We start from the raw sequence: 21784 nt of genomic DNA on the forward strand, positions 1-21784 counted from the left end.
CTCTGCTGTCGGAGCCTACCCAATGTGTCATTTCATGCACTATTGGCTTAAGCCAGCATATAGCGCCGTTGTATAACAGCTTAAAAAGAGTAAGCCCCCTAGGAAAACCAGGATACAAATTGGATTGGAAAGGGTTAAAGAGTTTGTTCAAGATTAGAGAAACATGTCTTTTTTTTATTTTGCAACCAACATCGCACCTGTCCATAGGTTGTGTTTTCTATTGCCGCTCAGTTGCATTGTTGTTCATAGAACTGAGCTGCAATACCACACACAATCTGTAGAACAAGTGAGGTGCTGTTTTAATAAACCAGCCATGTTATTCTCATTTTGGACAATCTCTTTAAATCATCTCAGTTTAAAATGTTGACTATTATAAGGGGAGGAATAATACTCCAGGAAATAGCTGCTGCCACTATGTAAGCAATGGGTTTATACCAAACACCCATAATTCATATATTGCATGTCCCATATAACATTTGTGTATATATCACATGAGGCTTTGGATTGGATAAACATCCTTTTAATCGGTGAACATATTTTTATTCCATTTGCACAGTGTCAACACATAATAATAATAATTAGGTTTATAAAAGTATCAATTCCCAACCATTTATAACTTAAAAATATTAATATATAATACTTACAAATAAAATGTAAAAACTATAAATATCTGTAGAGTGTGGATAGATCTATTTACATCTCCAATATGTTTACAATATATTCCTGACCAGAAAATCTCATATAATACAGTGATATTTTCGACACAGTGCTAAAATAACTACATCTCCTTGTCCTCATGGATACATCGGATGAATGCTGCCTTGAAGGAATTTTCTAATGCAAGAGATACATCTTAAGTTCTGAGGATTTATGGGTTGGTCACACCATACCGACACTCTAGGTCCCCTTGATCACTTAATATTACTGTATATGGCTTTCATCTCTAGTTAGTAGAGAAGTGGACCCCTTTCTATCAACTCAGCAATAATCTTAAAAAGATAGTACAAGATTGAGAAAAGGATCTGTCTTGTCCATAGGCTGCTATTGCAATTCAGCTCAACTCAAGTGAATAGACTTGACTGCAATACCAATCATAGACTATGGATAAGAATTAGACTAGGAAAAAAAAGTAGATCCTTTCCTATAATTCTGGACAACCTCTTTAATGACAATGGCGCCTCTAAATTTATTATGGAAATAGTATCACGTTTCATGAAAAATCAAGGCTTCTTTCTTAATTGAATTTCCACTTTTCTGGTGAAACGTCATTCAGATTTACTGCATTTGTATTGAAAAACATTCAGCTGGAACTTTAAAACATCTTCTGCCTGCAAGACCCTGAAGGACCTGGTTATGGTTCGTGCCAATACCCGTTTTCTTCTAATATCTAGTGCAAAGGAAAAAATACTCGTCACTTGTGACCTTCTTCTTAGAGGTAGAAAGAGAGGAAATACTTTGTTTGGAATTGACCGCTCGTCTTTGCGTAAACATCTCCCTCCTTCTCCGGCAAATCTAAGAAGTACACAGGAGCAAAACAATTCCCTTATTTCCCCACCTGCATCCTGTAGGCACGCTGAGAGCACTCAGTCATTGTGTCATTCACAAGAATTACAAAGCATGACATTGACGTCACTCTAAATACAACTTTATAATATTATTCTTGGCACACTGAGTTACACAGTAGCTGTAAAGCAAATTACATTATTATTATTGGAAAGCATACTCCTGGTATAGTAGTTTCAGTTTTCTATATGGGAAGAGGGGATGGACAGTTTTACTAACACTTGGATCAGTGCACAAATCTTGGCTCCTGCTATTGAGAAGCAAGTGTATCACTACATGCTTGAGTAATCTTCAGGTTCTGTGACAGGTTGCCTGCAGCCTGACCACCCAGGAGCATACATCTCTGAGCTTGGCTTTTGGATTTACTCCACAGGATAACCTAAAGGTCACAAATGTGTCTCTATGTAATGTTAATTACCAGTATAGTTTCTTCTTTTACTTGTGGAGTGAATATGAAAGGTGCAGATTTATCTATGTAGCAAGTAATGTTTTAGATAAGCCAGTCCGTTCCTTTTCCCAAAACAAGGAACGACGACGTCTTCTCCCGTATCCTAAGGGGTCTTTAGTGTCTCTGGCTAACCCTTCTTTGTTGTTGTTGTTCCCAAGTCGGTAAAGTAGGTTGGCTAAATTCTGAATCTGGCAGGTCCCCAAATGACAGCCTCGAGCACTGGTGGAAGCGGCATAACGTTTCTCTCTCAGGTGCAGCAAGGAACTAGAAAACAAATCATATATATTATGAGTCATGGCTTACATGATGGACTCTATTGTGATTCTACAGACTGTAAAAAACAACCAAGAAGAGGTTGCATGAGATTGCATGAGAACAAAGATTTCCACTCTTGTCCATAGGGTGTGTTTGGTGTTGCACCTCAGACCCATTCATTGTGAATAGGTCTATACTACAATACCAGATGTAGCCTAAGAACAAGAGGGATGCTCTTTCTGGGAAAATAGATCCTTTTTTTTTTTTTTACTAATCTCACATACCCCTTTAAAACATATTTCTAGAACTTATTCCTACTGCTCTCCAGCAGTCTATTTCCCAATGAGACATGCAGATTCCTTTACCTTAAGGCGTTCTGATCAGTCTGTGCATCGTCTTTTGTGACTTCCTCAGTAGTTACAGAATTGTCTCCAACATCTCGTTTTAATCTCTGGTTTGAAAGAGCTTTTAGCTTTTCCAGGAATGATTCCACAGGTGGTGGCATACGTCTACAAGAAACAGGAAGGTCATTAGTCACTATAGTACTCACAACTAGTAGAAGTTACAACATCGCTGAGATCTCATAAGGGCGTTTTCATATGTGTTGAATGGCAATGTGGCCAACTATTGCCAAGCAGAATTGTAAACATTTTATCACGAATTGCTGTTGCGATGCAGTTTTTAGCTGCATGGCTTCTATTGGTGAAGGAAGTTGAAAGAACATGTCTCACTTGTAGATAACGTGTGTCCTAGAACATATCCCAAAACCCTGGCAATTTGCAGTAGAACTTGCAGTTTTGCCTAAATGTTACTAGCCATGCATCAAAAAGACAGTGCCATTCACCATGTGTGAAAGCAAGTAGGTATCTAGAGTGGTCAGAAGATATTATAGAACATGGTCAATATTATTAAGCTTCTACAGTCAATCTCCACTAAGCATTAAGTGTTTCTCAAAGTTGCACTGAATTGTTTGACCCTCTAAAAACGTTTTTAGGGTTCTGTACTGCTTCTCCCTACTATTCATGACAGTCTAATTGCCAGTATAGAGTTCTGACACGTGTTTTTTCAGTGTACAAGGTGATCAATGATCACCGGACCATGGATGAACTGACAATGTTTTAAAGGAAACAAAGGACCATATTGAATTCAAGTTTTTGGTGGACCCTTTATTCATTTATCCTATCGTGGGTGAAAAAAATATTACAAGATATTGGCTTAACCCCTTGAGTGGCGGGTTTCCTACCACCCTGTCGTGCCCACCAGGGCAGGTTTTTTAAAATGGTCTAATCATTGAATTTCAACTAGTTTTGCAGTTGCGTCTCAAGAGCCATAACTTTTTCGTTTTTCCATTGACATGGCCATATGAGGGCTTGTTTTTTGCGGGACAAGTTGTGATTTTTTTAAACAGGGGGGAGGAAAAAAAGAAATGGGGAAAAAAGAAAAAAAGGGGCCATGTCATTAAGGGGTTAAATAATGTATTTACTTCCTTCTCTGGGTCATTACGATGCATGGATACCACATGTGTGATTGTATTTTTGATTTTTTACAAAGTAAAGGGAGACAAGTGTTTTTATAATTTTTTGTATAATTTTTTTACCTTTTTTTTTTTTTTTTTTTGTCCCTTTAGGGGACTTCCACAGGGACCCATCAGGACCCCTGATCACATTCCGGGGGTCTGATGGTGACAGCCCTTTACATGCTGCAGTCACATAGACTGCAGCATGTAAAGGGTTAACACAGCAGAGATCGCAGGTTTTCTCTGATCTCTGCTGTAAGAGCTGGTACCTAGCTGTCCTCTCACAGCCAAGCACCAAGCTCTCCCTGCCACAGAGACCATCGGCTTGCTTCTGACAAGCCGATGGTCTCTATGGCAACCTGTAAACAAAGCAGGACATTGCCGACATGTCGGCAATATCTGCTGGTTTTTTAAAGCCCCTGCCTTGTTCTCTGTGGGTCTGTGCAGGCAGAGCACACTGTCACAGCTTGTGGCATTGTGCTCTGCAGCTCCCATAGTGATACATAGCCCGGAAATCTTCCGGGCTATGTCACTATGAGCAGTGGAGCTCGGCCCGGAAAATTTCCGGGCGTGCCACTCAAGGGGTTAAGGTGACCATAGACTTACATTTGCTCATACACTTTAGAAAGCTGTTGACCAAATGCTCAAGGCCAATATCAGGGGGAAAATTTGACAGTTATCCTATGTCTCTGGCAACCTTTAAGGTGTCCATATACATAACATGGATGTCAGCTGAACCCACCAGTTTCGGTAGGGCTGGCCGACCAGCTTATCTGAATAGGGGTGTCCTGACTCTTCCCCGATGGCAGATGGTATGAAGTGGGCATCTTAGATTTCAACATGCTCAATCTTTTATTCCCATGGTATATAAGCTACCACCAGAGGTGCCTGACTGCAGCTTATTCCCCTCTTGCCTTTGAGAACACATGCATGCTCAGTCAAGTAAGCATGTATATGAGGGGCTCATGAAAATAGATGTTGGCCAGCAGCTATCTAAGGTGTATGGTCACTTTTAGACTTGACACATTAAAATCATGGCAACCAAGGTTTCATTATCTTGTATATAGTACTTATCTATAGGCATTGATTGTGAGAGTAAATGAGGGTTATTAGTCACTTAGTTTAGTAGATGTTTAAAAGAAATAAACTCACCTGTCCCTGTTCCCCATCCAATGAGCGCTGCAGACATTGATTGTCATCACAAGGAAAAAACAAGTAACAAGAGATCCACGGAGAGCCATGACTGCTGGAAAGGGGAAAAAAAACCGTCAATACGAAATCCTGGTAATGTCCGTGTTCGCCTAGTTTCCTTGAACTGGGCTAAATTTATACTATGTTTTGGATCTCACAATTCTAATGCAAGAAGTAATTGTTTTGTGCTTTTTTGGCACCTGGACAGAGTAGATCAAAAATAGCAAATGCATGGGACATCGTCCAATAGAGGAAGTTGTTTTAGCTGAGAACCATTGTACAGCCAGTAACACAATGAACTGCGTCATATGGAAGAGCCTAGCTTCAGTCTACTTCTTAACTGAAGCATCAGGTAGTGACAAGACTATGGAGTATACACAGCCCAATGTAATGACTAATGGAATGGAAACACTCCCTGCCTAACGGCAACCCCTACACCTACATGCTTCACTGAAAGTTATTATCCCAAATATCCCTCAAGAAAATGTGTATTCTATTTGGTATTGCAGAGCTGCAATACCAGGCACAGCCACTGGACAAGTGTGGTGCTATTTCTGAGAAAAAAGTAAACCCTTTTTTTCTAATTCTGAACAGCTATATTAATTTAGATCCAATTTAATTCAACTATTTAATTAAAGGTCATAGAGTAATTGAATAGGGAAATTAGATTGTGGGCCTATTGAATACAAGAACTGATATAAGGGAATTCTATATATGCCATTTTTGGCCTTCTACACGGTGTAGTCAAAAACATTGATCATGTGCTCAATTCTGGTGTCCTATAATGAAATACCAGTAGCGTACTTGAATAAGCAGGCATAGATGCGCTACATGTAGGTATGGCGCACAGGCGCCTGGGGGTCCCGGAACATGGATTTCAATTTTGTGTTGTGGTCCCTGTAGGCGACCACTGCTATGACTGAAGTAAGGAAAGCGTATGAGATGTGGCCTCCTGCTACGATACATGCCTGGAACCGTCGTTGGACCTATGTTCATTCCAGGGACTCTAAACGCAGATCGGTGCCTAAATCTCCTGCAGACGACAATAGATGACTTCCTGGATGATCTGGCCCTATCATAGCAGGAGGCCGCTTCGAGTATGCTTTCCTTACTTCAGTCACAGCAGCAGGCGCATGAGACTTGAAGAGCTGCTAAAAGCGGATTTCTGCTTCTCACATGCTGCACTTCAACCTTACAATTAAGTTTAACTTTCTATCTTACAGAGGCCACAACACAAAACTGAAAATCATGGGGGCCCCCAGACGCTATTGTTATTTTAATATAGGACACCACTATAGAGATATAGAGCTGGATCAATCTTTTTGACTATACCCTGTATAAATAATTTATAATGAATTTGGAATATTTAATGGTTCTCTCCTAATGTGTCTTAGATGCATGTCAGAAAAAAGCATGGTAGGTACCCTAATCTTGGAGACCTAACAACTTCCATAACATAGGGTCTATGGCTCTTTATAAAGCACACGATGAACTCTTTGGTACTACTAAGGCTTTCATAGCAAGCCAAAAGCTTATATTTTACTTTCCCTTCAGAGTTCACATCCAAAGTTTTAAAACAGCCAACTCCAATATCCATCTCCTTTAATGTCATACTTCGAGTCTAGTAAGCTGAGATTGGGGTATTTGTAGGTCCTCACCCTGGAGAGCTGAAATATAAAGAATGGAATAGCTGCTCTCCTGTAGTGTCACAGGGAGCACAGGGAGCATAAGAAGCTCTGAAGTCCTAGCAAACAGCGCCCCATATCTCAGCTTCCTTGAAATTACTGTGCATATTCTATATAATATTAGACCTTGTACTGGTTTTCTATATGTCACAATGAACTCCATCTAGGTATTCATTGATAGTATCCTGGCAGCATTTATTTATTACCATATGTATCTGTTACTAAGTATAACCAATGTGGAGCATTACCACTTGCCTAGCAGTTAATGGCGTTAATATAGATATACCAAGGCTATTTATAAGCATAGCAAGCCTAAAATAAAAATCTGCCACATAAGCCATGTACTGAACGATAGTACATAAGCAGATTGGGCTTTCTGTGTGCCAGGCTTAAACCCATGCCTTCTTTTTAAGATGCATTTTTCTATGCAACATGGGATCTTCATGATAATGTATGCAGCTGAAATGAACAGGTACAGATGTAGCAAAGCTTAATATGCGGGGCTACAGTATGGTATGAGTTGTGACAAATGACTGATTGATTTAGTGTCTTAGATATAAGGATTATAGTTTACAACTGTTATTGGCGGTTGGATCATCAATGAATACTGTTAAGTCTATGGGAGCCTGCTACATTGGCATTTACATAAAGTGGTTGGAAACCCCATTGTGTGATCAGAGGATTATATTGCCTAGGGATAAGCTGAAGCAGGCACACTGCAACCCTTATATTATATTGCATCAGAAAGCCCCAGCCATTCCAACAGAATTTGCAAGTCTCTGCCCGCCATAGGGAGATTAGCGCTGACTTGCTCGCTGTGTTTTATTGCTTGGACACATGTAACTTAATAATGGAAACTGACAATATGCATCTGAGTGTATTACTAATAAACCCTGGTACAAGGATCCGGTGGAAAACTTTAATCCTGACTACATGCATGAAATCTAGATGGAATTTGACAAATCTCATCTTCATATCACTATGTATTATTAGTGTTCTACATGTCACCGCACATAAATAGTTAAGTCATAGAGTTAATATGATGAGAAAACAAAACAGCCCTAAAGAGTTAAATGACAAATTATTGCCAGGGAAATAGATATTGTAAGTTTAAAAAAAAAAAGAGCAATTAAAAAAAATAATGAAAATGAATGTACAATTTCATAGAAATTGGACTATTCTAAGTTGATTAAGTTAATAAACATTACATTAAATATACATTATGTCAAATTGAAGAATTTTTGAATTTTAGAATTCAGAATTAAATTCAAATAAAACACAATCGTTCAGTGGATTTTGGATGAGCGCCACTAACCTTTATTTATAACCTGCGTCTGTCCTCAGAAGTTCTTTTTGGCTTCTTTCCTGGCAGAGTGTTCAGTCCAAGAAATAAGTGCTGTTCAATAAGGCTTTGTACCCCTGACTGCCGCTGTGCCTGTGACTCCTTTATATGCTGCCTGACCTACAGGGGAGGTCATGTGCAGGATGACGATGCCGATGACGTCACACAGGGAGGCAAAAAAAAAAAAAAAACAACACTGTTGAGCAAGTCTTAATTAAATATACAGAATTTCTGGCAAGCTGATCTGTGTTGTCTTAAGGCAGGATGTATTTCTTACATTTCTGAAAAATTAGACATCTTTGTATTCTATATGGCAACAGTAATAATAATCTATACAAAAGTATTTAAAAAAAAACAAAACTTTAGCTCTAACTTTTTATGCTTATTTTTGCTTGTACTTCCATAGTAGATGGAGGATAAACTCTTTTAAATGCCAGTATAGTTTACCATCTAAATGAAAGGGGTGTCTAAGGTTAAAAATATGCGCTAGATTTGTTTTTTCTCTTGAAACATTCAAGTGAATGAGGCTAAGCTGCAATAACAAACTCCATTCATATTCCAGAGTGGCGCTGTGTCACATAAACGTATTTGCGCAGCATTGTACGTCACAAATTTTGTGCGCACAATACGCAGTGCATAGAACCCAATGATTTTAATGGGTTTGTTCACGTGCGTGTATTTTTGGCGCATGCATTTTGTTTGCGCAGAAAAATACAAAGCATGCTTTATTTTCCAGCGCATATTGAACTAATTAACTTAATTGCGCATTTCAATAATAGGAGCATGCTTGTGTGTTTTTTGAATGCAAATGCACGCGATTTTCACGCCCAAAAAGGACAGTAAAATTTGTTCTTGCGCACGCAAATATGCAGCGCAAAAACGCATGCGTAAATGTTCTCATGCCCATGTGACAACAGCTTTATTAGATGTTTAATAAAGTGGCAGCCAATCACATGCCACTGTATTGAAAGGGCTGTTCTCACTGCTGTCGGTAGGTAGAGTTGAGAGGCTGCATATACCACATAGAGGGAAGTGTAGAAATAGATGTGATCGTTCTAGTTATAGTTATCACTTTTATGTTTTCTGACAATTTAGTCTGAATCATGATAGAATCAATATAGAAAGTTGATGCTGGGCAATTAGACAAAAGGACCCCAAGGACAGCTAGGGGGTGCAGTTACTAACTTATAGGGGTTTTCAGACTAATGACATTTATCTCTTTTCCAATGGATATGGGATGAATGTCTGATCACTTGGGGTCTGACTGCAGGGACCCTCAGATATCCCTAGATCTGTGTTCTCCGAATGCTCCATTCACTTCTATAGGAAAGAGGAAGGCTACCAAGCGCATCAATCTCCCTCCATCCTGTAGAAGGGAACAAAGTGGTGATCATGAATGTGCACCACCGCTCCACTCTCATGGAGAATTCGGGGCGCACAGGAGTCTGGGAGATTTGCCTTATTTCAGAAGGGACAATCTAGGAAACAAGGCATGTATGAATATGACCCGTCCCCCCAACTACAGAGTGATTATATTTACTTGTTCGCTTTTGGAAAAGTTACATAAAGGTCTGCATCATTTTCTGTACATGCTTTTTTGGGCTTGGCTGCATTTCATTAAACCAAACAGTCTGGTGATAACATTGCGATGTATCAGAGAAGTTGTGCAGGGTTAGAAAATCATAGTTACTTTCTTCTAGAAACAGCAACATATCTTGCCATAGGTTTGTATCTGGTATGGTAGATCCACCCGATTGAAGTAAATGGGTCTGAGTGAGAATACCGCATACAACCTGTAGACTGTGGCGTAATTTGTGGGAAAAAATACCTATGTTTTTCTATCACTGCCTTTAACCCCTTTTTCTATCACGCCTTTAACCCCCTTAGAGACATGGTCTATTTTGGCCATAAGGACGCAATGATTTTTGGGGGATTTTCATCTCCACTTTTTAAAACCCATTACCTTTTTATTTATTTGTTGACATGGCTATATGGGGGCTTGTTTTTTTGTGTGGCAAGCTGTAGTTATTGTTGGTACATATATATTTGGGTACATATAATGTTTTAGATATTTTGTTTTGGAGGGCAGGGAGTGAAAACACAAACTCTACCATTATTTTTGCAGCGTTAATCATGCAACATAAATGACATGATCATTTTTTTTCTGCTAGCTGGTACAATTTAGACTGTACAAAAATGATTTATTTTTTGGATTTTGCCACTTTTGCACAATGAAAACCCTTTTTTTACATTGTTGCATTCAAAGTCCCGTAACTTTTTTTATTTTTTCACAAACATATCTCTGTGAGGGCCTGCATGAAGAGCTGTAGTTTTCATTGTTAACATTTAAGGGTGCATACAGCTTTTTTTTTTTTAAACTTTTCATTTTTTTAAGACAAAATGAACAAAATAGACATCTTGCCTCTTTTTTTTTTTTACGCTTTTTGCTGTAAATAGTGTGCTTCATTTATTGTGTACGGCGTTACGGATACGATGATACTAAATATGTAAATATGTGGGTTTAAAAAAATTTTTTTTATACAAATGGGAAAGTGTGTAAAAATGTGTTTTTTGGTTTTTTTTTACACGTAGAGGACTTTTGTACTGCAATGTATTATTGATCACAATAGCGATCACAGGCCATAACAGGCCTGGACACCAGTGTACAGCAATCTTTCAGCAATTATATCGCAGAGGGCTGATGATGTCACAGAGGGAGTGCGCTCCCTATATGAACACTTTATATGCCATGATGTACATTGATTGTGGCATACAAGGGGTTAGGAGCGGAGATCAGTATTCACATCGATCCCTACTGTTGCAGCAGGAGGCCGTATCAGTCACAGACAACTCCTGCTGCAGGATGACGTGGGCCCGCGCCATCGAAAGGTTGTAAGTTTATGTCCTGTTGAATTAACTGCACCCTGCCAGGGCATAAAGTTATGTTAAGGGGTTAAGGAATTGCTAGTTATACATGTTTCAGAATGCAGGGGCCAAATCTAGGCTTCACTTTCATTATGTCTCTTTAGGTAATTTCTTTACATCTGACTGAAATCAAAAAATGAAAAGCAAACAAAATAAAACTGATTTTTCACAAGATATTCTTTGTTGAGAAATACTTTTATGTTAGGAAATTCCCCAAATTTGGTAACTGTATAACTAAAGGAAGTTATGTCCACCTTTAAAGGGAATCTGTCAGCTCGAACATGCTGTCCAAACTGCAGGCATTATGCTACAGAGCAGGAGAAGATGAACAGACTGATATATAGTTTTATAGGGAAAGATTCAGCAGAACTTGTATTTTATTCATTTATATCTATGCACATTCTGAGCTGAACAGTCCAATGGGCGGAGCTATCAGTGATTGGCAGCTATCTGTATGACTGTGCATGCAGGAGTAGCTGTCAGTCACTGACAGGGCTGCCCACTGGGCTCTTCAGCTCAGAATGCTGAATATGATAAGCTATAAACGAATAAAATATAAGTTACACTGAAAACTATACAGTATATCAGTCTGCTCAGCTCCTCCTGCTCTATAACATAATGCCTGCAGTCTGGACAGCATGTTTGAGCTGGCAGACTCTCTTTAAATGCCATTTTCCACTATACTGATCCCAAGTTAGGATCTGTATTATAGTCCAGAGCTACATTAAAAATTCTGCCGTTTTGTAATTGGAAACAGTCAACAAGCCATCAGACTCATCTTTGATAGTTTAGCTAAGCTACTTTAATGCAGTAGGAGAGCAGTATTTCCTAAATCGAATTACTGTGCAGTGCCTGGCATAAGCACTTCTCAGAATACAGATAACTAAAACGAGCTTCGTGAAGACACTGAACAAGCAAGAAAGTTCAGCTCCGAAGGATACAGAAGTGTGAATGTAGCTGTGAAGCCTAATACAGGATGTACTTCAGGATTGGAACAAGATAAGTGATGCAATGTATTTAAAAAGTGAGTAAGCTGTGATTGGTCCTCTAGCGCTGCGGTTCAGCCAATCACTGCAGCGCTCGATGAACTAATCACAGCCATTTAATGCGATGGCTGAGATTGGTTTATTGAGCGCTGCAGTGATTGGCTGACCCACAGCGCTCGAGAAACATTCAGAGCCACCGCTTCCTGGAGGTGGGATTTTTGAACCCCCTGACCAGGAAGTGGTGGCTGAAGACTACAAACAAGTGCCGAGGAACTGCCGGAGGAGAAGTGCAGCTGAGCGGACAGTGCCTGTTAGGTAATGTATTCTTTTTTGTTTTTATGAAGCTAGGGCTTATTTTAGGGACAAACAAAAGGACTTCCTACTGTAAAAGTTGCATCACACTGCACGTAAACCGCCATTTCGTGCGATTCAACACAAAGGAAGGCTCCATTGGGAAACATGGTCTATAAAACATGGAAATTTGCTGTTGTATGCCGTGATTTCCCCCCCCCCCCCCCCCCCCGCAATGTAGCAGCCTACAAAACATGGCTAGTGTGAAGGATCCCATTGGAAAGCGTGGGCTTCACATACATGCGATTTGCAGCACTGTTGCATCGCGAGAAAATCGTGCGGTTTTGTCGTCCATGTGAAAGCGGCCTTAATTCTACATATACACTATAAAATAGTATTCATAGCTGGACTGAGGCATGTCAGTAGTTAGCATAATATAGACCGCCTAAAGAGAGGGCCGTGGTGCCTTACACAGTGCTGTGTGTCTTTGGCTTTGAGTTTCAAGATTTCTATAATTTCGAAACTCAGTTCCACAAACATCTATGAAGTTGAATACATGTGCCGTACAATTCTATTCAACATTATGGAATTTTCATCGATGGCATTTCAGAGATGATGAAGTCTCCAAACTCAAAGCTGAAGTTCATACCCACATAAATGCAATTTTCTCATTGGCATAGAAAAATAGTTAAAGGGATTGACTGGTTTCAAAAACCTGCTGGTCACGACCCTCATCTATTAAGGCCCATTTAGACACAATTATTGCTCAAAATTCGCTTAAAAGCCGTCTTTTGAGGGATAACCGTTGTGTGTAACTGCACTGACATTGTGCAGTTTTCGTTATCCCGATGAGTCTTATCAGGGATTCACAGGGGACACAGCTTATACCATTGTTTTAGCTGTATCCCACTCCCTGATAACGGGTTGAGTATGAAGAACAGAGCGGTCCAGCTCTGCTCTTCATACCTGGCACGGAGTGCTCGGCTGTATAACAGCCAGGCACTCCGTGCAGAAAACATCTGGATGCAGAAGACAAGCGGGGACACCCCGCTTGTCTTCTGCATCCTCCGCTCCGAGCGCTCAGCTGTCACTCGTAGCGGAGGAACAGCTGGATGCAGAAGACCAGCGGGGACACCCCGCTTGTCTTCTGCATCCTCCGCTGACAGCGCAAGGTGATCGCTCATCTTGAGTGATCGTTTTGCGCTGTAAATGACACAACGATGATCACTCAAAAGTTGCTTGAGCGATATCTTTTGAGCGATTATCGTCGCGTCTAAACCAGCAATAATTAGCCAGAGCAGAATAGCTACAAAGAGTGTTTCTGTCTTGCAAGGACTTAGCATGTCAATGCATTACATACATGAACAATCCATTGTGTAATGTCTCCTGTTGTGAAGCTGCAGGGAATACAGCATAACTACTGACCAAATGGAGCATCATACATTTCATCTGCCGTGTTCTCCCACGGCTAATAGCCGATTGCAAGAGGTCTATGCAGCACCATATGTATGGCTTATTGTTGGGGGACCCTTCTGAAAAAGAGGGATTGCCCAAAGCAAAGGCTGGAACCATAACATATGATGATGGAAACAGCATTTTTGCATATCTGGTCTGAAGTTGATGGCAATGATAGCAAAAGCAAGTATTCAGCCATACTTGTGCAGTGGACAGGTCCTTGTTATAATGGAAATACAGATTATGTGCAATATGCCATTGACATTTCTTCAGAAAACAATGCTCGGAGTTCACGTCTCAATGTTGAGTTTAGCCAGATGCCTCTGTCATCTGAGCAGTAAATGTATTAAATGTACCTAAATCCATTTGCTGAGTGGTTTATGCAGTAATAATAGCAACGTTGTCTCCAGCTACCACTTTATACTTCTTATAATAAATGAACTTTCCTTTTTGATTCATTCAACAGAACGAAATTGCACTGCCGCGCATCAATGGATTAATTCTTGATTAGCATATAATATTAGTCAGCAAGGCTATTCATAAATCAGAAGTGGAACTTTTTACCAACTTCTTCTCGCTCTACCATCTACAGCAGGGGTGTTGGTATATCTTCTTATATAGAATATATTCCATGGAAAGTCATGAGGTCATTGCTCACAGTTTATGACCAGATTGGTGTGATCATCTGATGCTGTGAAATTGACAGATATATCATTACTTATTCCACATTGTAAATTCTAACTCATAGGATTACCAAGTAATTAAATATACAACTGCTATATAATGCAAGCTCTTCATTTCTGTGTGGTGCTCCTGTTATTGCAGCTAGCTGCTTCACTTGCAGCACCACTTTTTTCAATAAAGTCTCATCTATTGGCATCCACATTTCCAACTTAATAACTCTTTCTAATCCAATTTGTATCCTGTTTTTCTTGGGGGGCTTACTCTTTTTCTGCCGTTATACAACGGCGCTATCTGCTGGATAAGGCCAGTACTGCATTAGGTGACACGTTGGATAGGCTCCAACAGCGGAGAGGCTGGCAATATACAGTAAGAGAACCCCAATGGACGTCTTCCAACATCCGAGCTGTACAGCCTTAAATCATAATGTCTTCAGAGGTCAGACAGTGGATTGGAAAGGGTTTAAAAGGAGTGTGTCAACAGTTTTGCCAATGCTGACACATGGAGTTGCTCCACAACTCTGATTCACAGCTGTACCCATCTCTTGGGTGAATGCTACAGCTCTCAATCAGAATCCTAGGACAGCTCAATAGAGAGGAGAGTATTTCAGAGAGAAGTCCTGCCTCTAGAGCACTTGTGTAGTGGCCCAGAGTTAAGGACCTTCTAGTTCTGTGCTTGTCCACCCCATATGGATTTGTCCTTGTGCATTCGTGGGTGTTTGTGTCTACGTGGTCGTTGGTTTTTGTGTTACTGAAGGTGTCCTTTCGGGATCTATGTCTTTTGTTAGTGTCACCAATCTTGGAGGGGTCCGCATGCCTGTCTCCCTAACCTGCTCTGTGTGATATGATTGGTAGAGCAGTTGGGGGCAGAGTTGGTTGGAGAGAAGAGGAGAAGGACAGATGTAGTAGGACCGTGATGGTGAACCTATGACACGCGTGTCAGCACTGACACGCGTGGCCATAGTCGCTGACACGCGGCCGCTGTCGGCCGTTTACCCTTGTTGGTGAATACTAGCAGGGGCCGCGGCTTCCCTGCTGGTATTCACTAACCAACGCTACTACTGGTAGCAGCGCTGATCCCAGTGCACACTGTGATGTCAGTGTGCAGCTGGGATCCTCCTCCCTCCGTCCCCCGACGTCTCTTACCACTTGGTTCCGTGAGAGCGTCCGGGGAGGAGGAGTCCGGCAGCACACTGAGGTCAGTGTGCCCCGGAGATCATCTCTGCTAGTGGCACAGAGGCCAGCGGAGGAGCAGAGCTTCCAGGACGTGGATGGGGTGAGTATGTGGGTCTCGGGGGGCACTGTCACTGCTGTGGGGGCCACTGTCACTGCTGCTGAGGGGTCCGCTGTCGCTGCTGGGGGGGTCCTCTGTTGCTGCTGGGGGGGTTCACTGTCGCTGCTGGGGGGGGTCTGCTGTCGCTGCTAGGGGGGTCCGCTGTCGCTGCTGGGGGGGTCCTCTGTCGCTGCTGAGGGGTCCTCTGTCGCTGCTAAGGGGGTCCTCTGTCGCTGCTGGGGGGGGTCCGCTGTCACTGCTGGGGGCTGCTGTGGGGGGGGCGCTGTCACTGCTGGGGGCCGCTGTGGGGGGCTCTGTCACTGCTGGGGGCTCATCATTACTGAGATAAGTGAAGGGGAGGCTGGTAGAGGCGAGGACCTGTGCTATGGATGTTTTAGGTTTACTAAATATAGTTATATATTACAATTATATTTTTTTGTTATTTAAACTATAAATATCGCGAATTTATGGAATTTTTCTTGAAGTGACACACCACCCGAGTTATGCTTGGTTTTTTGGCGAATTTTGGCACACCGAGCTCAAAAGGTTGCCCATCACTGTAGTAGGAAAAGGAGGACGTGTGAGAAGGAGACTGAGGCTCTGACACTTCCATCTGGGTTAGGCCCAGATTCATCTCATTTAGCTTTAAAATTTATCCTCTCAGGGGACCTGAGGTGAGCATCAGTTCTTGGAGTAGGAGTCGGCGAAGAATGCTATACACTCCCCTGCATAACTACAGAGCAGAGGGACAGTATTGACACCGCTACTGCAAGTTGGAGGACAAGTCCTGGTGTAAGTGTTTGGAGTGTTTCAGCGAGCAAAGAGCGTGAAAAGTTAGAAAGGACTACTCATGTTTGTCTTTCCTTGTCAGAACCAGATAACTGAGACTGATGATGCTGGTATCTCGGGAAAGGAGTGTTTTGTCTAACGCAAGTGTGTCGGTAGATGGTGAAAGGAAAAAGTGCCAGTAGCATTGTACTTGAGACTCTTGCAGTAATGTCCTTGGAAAATCAAAGTTAGAAATATCCAATAAAAGCCGTGTGCACTTTGACTGTGGACTCTTTATTTGGTTTTGGCGACTCGTTACTGAAAAGGGGCACTGGCGTCACATGAACAGTTAAGCTATAATTTCTCTACTGGCGCAACAGCTAGCTTTAACCCTCACATGCTGCCGGGACAGACCATGTTTTGGGATGTGACGAGAGGAGACGGTAGAGCCATCGTGACCCACCTTTTTGTTCCCCGCTGTCTCCCTCACCCAAAGGTTTGACCCTGGCTGCTGCACTTGCAACAGCAGTATCACAGTTCTTTTTCTGGCTGATGAAGATCCTAAAAGAATTGATAAAGGTTCATTTAGAGCCCTCTCCCTAGGGGCAGACATAGAGTAGAGAAAGCCCCTATGCAAATAATTTGCCCCCCAACCCCACAAAAAATACACATACACTACCGTTCAAAAGTTTGGGGTCACATTGAAATGTCCTTATTTTTGAAGGAAAAGCACTGTACTTTTCAATGAAGATAACTTTAAACTAGTCCTAACTTTAAACAAATGCACTCTATACATTGCTAATGTGGTAAATGACTATTCTAGCTGCAAATGTCTGGTTTTTTGTGCAATATCTACAAAGGTGTATAGAGGCCCATTTCCAGCAACTATCACTCCAGTGTTCTAATGGTACAATGTGTTTGCTCATTGGCTCAGAAGGCTAATTGATGATTAGAAAACCCTTGTGCAATCATGTTCACACATCTGAAAACAGTCTAGCTCGTTACAGAAGCTACAAAACTGACCTTCCTGTGAGCAGATTGAGTTTCTGGAGCATCACATTTGTGGGGTCAATTAAACGCTCAAAATGGCCAGAAAAAGAGAACTTTCATCTGAAACGCGACAGTCTATTCTTGTTCTTAGAAATTAAGGCTATTCCATGCGAGAAATTGCTAAGAAATTGAAGATTTCCTACAACGGTGTGTACTACTCCCTTCAGAGGACAGCACAAACAGGCTCTAACCAGAGTAGAAAAAGAAGTGGGAGGCCGCGTTGCACAACTAAGCAAGAAGATAAGCACATTAGAGTCTCTAGTTTGAGAAACAGACGCCTCACAGGTACCCAACTGGCATCTTCATTAAATAGTACCCGCAAAACACCAGTGTCAACATCTACAGTGAAGAGGCGGCTGCGGGATTTTGGGCTTCAGGGCAGAGTGGCAAAGAAAAAGCCATATCTGAGACTGGCCAATAAAAGAAAAAGATTAAGATGGGCAAAAGAACACAGACATTGGACAGAGGAAGACTGGAAAAAAGTGTTGTGGATGAATGAATCCAAGTTTGAGGTGTTTGGATCACAAAGAAGAACGTTTGTGAGACGCAGAACAAATGAAAAGATGCTGGAAGAATGCCTGACACCATCTGTTAAGCATGGTGGAGGTAATGTGATGGTCTGGGGTTGCTTTGGTGCTGGTAAGGTGGGAGATTTGTACAGGGTAAAAGGGATTCTGAATAAGGAAGGCTATCACTCCATTTTGCAACGCCATGCCATACCCAGTGGACAGCGCTTGATTGGAACCAATTTCATCCTACAACAGGACAATGACCCTAAACACACCTCCAAATTGTGCAAGAACTATTTACAGCAGAAGCAGGCAGCTGGTATTCTATCGGTAATGGAGTGGCCAGCGCAGTCACCAGATCTGAACCCCATTGAGCTGTTGTGGGAGCAGCTTGACCGTATGGTACGCCAGAAGTGGCCATCCAACCAATCCAACTTGTGGGAGATGCTTCTAGAAGCGTGGGGTGCAATTTCTCAAGCTTACCTCAACAAATTAACAGCTAGAATGTCAAAGGTGTGCAATGCTGTAATTGCTGCAAAAGGAGGATTCTTTGACGAAAGCAAAGTTTGATGTAAAAACAATGTTATTTCAAATACAAATCATTATTTCTAACCTTGTCAATGTCTTGACTCTATTTTCTATTCATTTCACAACGCATGGTGGTGAATAAGTGTGACTTTTCATGGAAAACACAAAATTGTTTGGGTGACCCCAAACTTTTGAACGGTAGTGTATATGTATACATGCACTCTAAGATAATACAAGGGTAGGTTTAAATACAGCGGCTCAGGTCTATGCATGGCTGTACATGGTACGTTTAAATAATGTAGTCATCATATAATAGTCTGATACCAGCTCTATACAGCGATAGCAATTTTAAAGTCCAGTCAAGTTATTACAAGTAACGTCTGCTTTGATTGGTTGCATTTTTCATATCTGTGCCCAGACCACTAAATATCTTCCAGCAATAACTCATCTCTGCACAAACTCCCCATCCCACCAATAACCCCTTTTCTCAGTGCCACTATAAACTAAAAGTGCCCCTTCCCCTCGGTGGTCCTGTAAAGTAGTAGTGCCCTTTTTGTGGACCCACAAAGTAATAGTGTCTTCTCTGTTTCCCCATTTATTAAAACTGCCCCCCCACTTGTGTGGCCCCCCACCAGTAATGGTTCCCTTCAATAGTAATAGGGGCCCCCTCTGTACCCCTCCACTAGTAATGGAGCACCTTAGTAGTAACAGTGCTCTTGGGGGCCTCCACCAGTAAGCTAGTAATAGCGCCCTCTCTGGTCCCTGCAATCTACAGCAGCTGTTCTTTTACCTCCAGCAATAGCAGAAGAAACTTCCCCACTCTGTGCAGTCAGTGATCATGGCATAACTCCTCTCCACCTCCTGCACACACTGTACTGGGACCCGAAAACCGTGGTGGAGTTATGCCATGATCACTGCACAGTGCGGGAACTGTAAGGGGGGGCCTGAGCAGAGAAGATAGTTCTTCAAACAATCACTGCTACAGGAGGTCAGAGAGCGGCAACCGAGCGAGTCAACAACGGGGCAGGGGGACTAGGCAATTCGGCACTGTACAGCTGAAACTGTTTTCGTGGTTCAAAAAGGAATTTTAAGATGCCAACCAAAGGAACTATGTGTGAAAAATTCAATGTGCCGTTTCGGTTGTTGGGTGCACTCATGCCAAATGACATGTATAAGGTTCAGGTCAAAGATGTTACTAGACAGCAGTCACAAGGCAGAGACATCACAGCGACTGATTTGTAGTTGTACCTTATGGCATTGCTGTTCAAAATGACAATCTTTACAGACCAACGTTGAACAAGTGGTTGCAAAAATAGTAGAAAATTGTAGAAATCAGAGCCAAGATAAATAAGAAACATGCAAGTACAGGGGTAAAAGGTGCAGGAAATAGAAAGATTATCCCCTATGTTCTACCTGATTACTGAAAACGGAGGTGAACTTTAAATGTCTTTGTTGAATATGTATTTAATAAATCCGTTTACAATTCAAGTAAAAGTTCTGGACATAATTACCTACACAGACTGATAGATAGTAACCACAATCAGCCACATTGTTACATTAAGTATATAACAAATATGACACAAGTTATTAAACCAGTGAACTGTATCATTGAGGGATCACTTAAAGGGGTTGTCCCGAGGCAGCAAGTGGGTCTATACACTTCTGCATGGCCATAATAATGCACTTTGTAATGTACATTGTGCATTAATTATGAGCCATACAGAAGTTATAAAAAGTTTTATACTTACCTGCTCCGTTGCTGGCGTCCTCGTCTCCATGGTGCCGACTAATTTTCGCCCTCCGATGGCCAAATTAGCCGCGCTTGCGCAGTCCGGGTCTTCTCCTCTTCTCTATGGGGCTCCGTGTAGCTCCGTGTAGCTCCGCCCCGTCACGTGCCGATTCCAGCCAATCAGGAGGCTGGAATCGGCAATGGACCGCACAGAAGCCCTGCGGTCCATGAAGACAGAGGATCCCGGCGGCCATCTTCAGCAGGTGAGTATGAAGACGCCGGACCGCCGGGATTCAGGTAAGCGCTGTGCGGGTGGTTTTTTTAACCCCTGCATCGGGGTTGTCTCGCGCCGAACGGGGGGGGGGTTTAAAAAAAAAAAAAACCGTTTCGGCGCGGGACATCTCCTTTAATCTGTCTGTTATTAGTCACTCTAAGAAAAGTACAAATAGTGATATCCAAAAGCTAATAAAGGATAAGAATATATATGGAAACCATACTAATTTGTATGTATGTAAGCATGAAGGCACATAAGCAGGATGTATTCATTGAAGCTGGTATAAAGTAAAGGTGAAGCTACCACCCCTGTTATTCTGGTCACTTGAATGTGATTCTGTATTTTATAGGATTTCTATACTTCGACTATTCATATTTGCAGTGCCAATGCATTGATTTATTTGGTCTTAAAGCAACTCTCAGGGCATGGAGAACGGAAGATGGCTGGACCACTTTTTTGACTACTTCAGTTGGGAAGGGTATCATTTCTCCTTAAGGAGAGCACTTAGCTGGTGAGTGTGGATATGCAAATAGGGAAGATGGAGCAATACCTCTGTAGCGCCACCTATCAGAAGGCAGATATCCCACAAGTCAATGTCAGACTCTTTAGACAAGTCCTATAACAATGACTGGGAATTGAAAACTAAGCCAGAATACCACACACAGACAGCTGTTTTGGGATTTTTGCCTCTTATCAGTAGGTTTCTGGTTTGGTTTTCAATTCCCAGTCATTGTTATAAGGCGTGTCTAAAGAGTCTGACATTGACTTGCAGGAATGCTGCCTTCCAGTAGGTGACGCTGCAGAGGTATTGTTTCATCTTTTTTAGCTGACTACTTGATGCCCACTGTATTAGTATGCATCATTAGTCTATGACACTACACCTGCTTTGATTGACCATTTCTTCCTTTTTGAGCAGTGCTGGCCAGGCAGAGAAGCATATGGTGTCTTAGACTAACTACCAAAGCATACAAATGTACCTTGTGCATCACGTAGACAGAGAAGTGGTTTGGCCATCTTCATTTCTCCAGGCCTGGAGGGTCGCTTTAACACGTGCTTCTGCCCCACTGTGTGTTCTTGTAGTGGTATACATACTCCATGCATTAAGAGATCCTATATAATAATATAGTGTACCCAGAGTCTGGACAAAGTGCAACTTTCTAATGTAGGATAGAGTTTGAAAAGTGTTCACAGGGTGGGACCTGAGGCGATATTTAACATTGGTAACATGCTCCCTTACTGCATGCTCTTCATAAGCGCAAACACTTATCCTGTTATGTAGCTCTCATTATCATTTAACCAATGGTTAAATCTTATTT

General features: G+C 41.8%; 1 protein-coding gene across 3 annotated transcripts; it reads right to left on the reverse strand.

Annotated features, from left to right (window-relative positions):
* Nucleotides 1–528: 528 nt before the first annotated feature.
* On the reverse strand, nt 529–8100 carry LOC136632774 (pro-adrenomedullin-like). Of its 3 annotated transcripts, none has more exons than XM_066607925.1 (4): nt 7974–8100; nt 4935–5028; nt 2632–2775; nt 529–2275 (listed from the first exon to the last, which is right to left on the reverse strand). In XM_066607925.1, the coding sequence occupies exons 2-4, from the start codon at nt 5021–5023 to the stop codon at nt 2035–2037; spliced, it is 474 nt and encodes a 157-aa protein (XP_066464022.1). In that variant the 5' UTR covers nt 5024–5028; nt 7974–8100; the 3' UTR covers nt 529–2034. The 3 variants fall into 3 exon arrangements, with proteins under 3 accessions (XP_066464022.1, XP_066464023.1, XP_066464021.1); XM_066607926.1 differs by having other exon boundaries at nt 4935–5025; nt 7974–8082; XM_066607924.1 differs by lacking the exon at nt 7974–8100 and adding an exon at nt 5174–5245 and having other exon boundaries at nt 4935–5025.
* Nucleotides 8101–21784: the final 13684 nt, after the last annotated feature.

The sequence above is a fragment of the Eleutherodactylus coqui genome, chromosome 6, assembly GCF_035609145.1.
Source record: "Eleutherodactylus coqui strain aEleCoq1 chromosome 6, aEleCoq1.hap1, whole genome shotgun sequence".
Classification (NCBI taxonomy): domain Eukaryota; kingdom Metazoa; phylum Chordata; class Amphibia; order Anura; family Eleutherodactylidae; genus Eleutherodactylus; species Eleutherodactylus coqui.

What these genes read in the sequence shown, in the direction of transcription:
- LOC136632774 (XM_066607924.1), bottom strand. Translation starts at nt 5,213, where the DNA reads ATGTCCCATGCATTTGCTATTTTTGATCTACTCTGTCCAG. An exon ending in TTTTGATCTACTCTGTCCAG is followed by an intron (nt 5,026 to 5,173) that starts GTGCCAAAAAAG and finishes CCTTTCCAGCAG; the next exon opens with TCATGGCTCTCCGTGGATCT. An exon ending in TGGATGGGGAACAGGGACAG is followed by an intron (nt 2,776 to 4,934) that starts GTGAGTTTATTT and finishes TGTTTCTTGTAG; the next exon opens with ACGTATGCCACCACCTGTGG.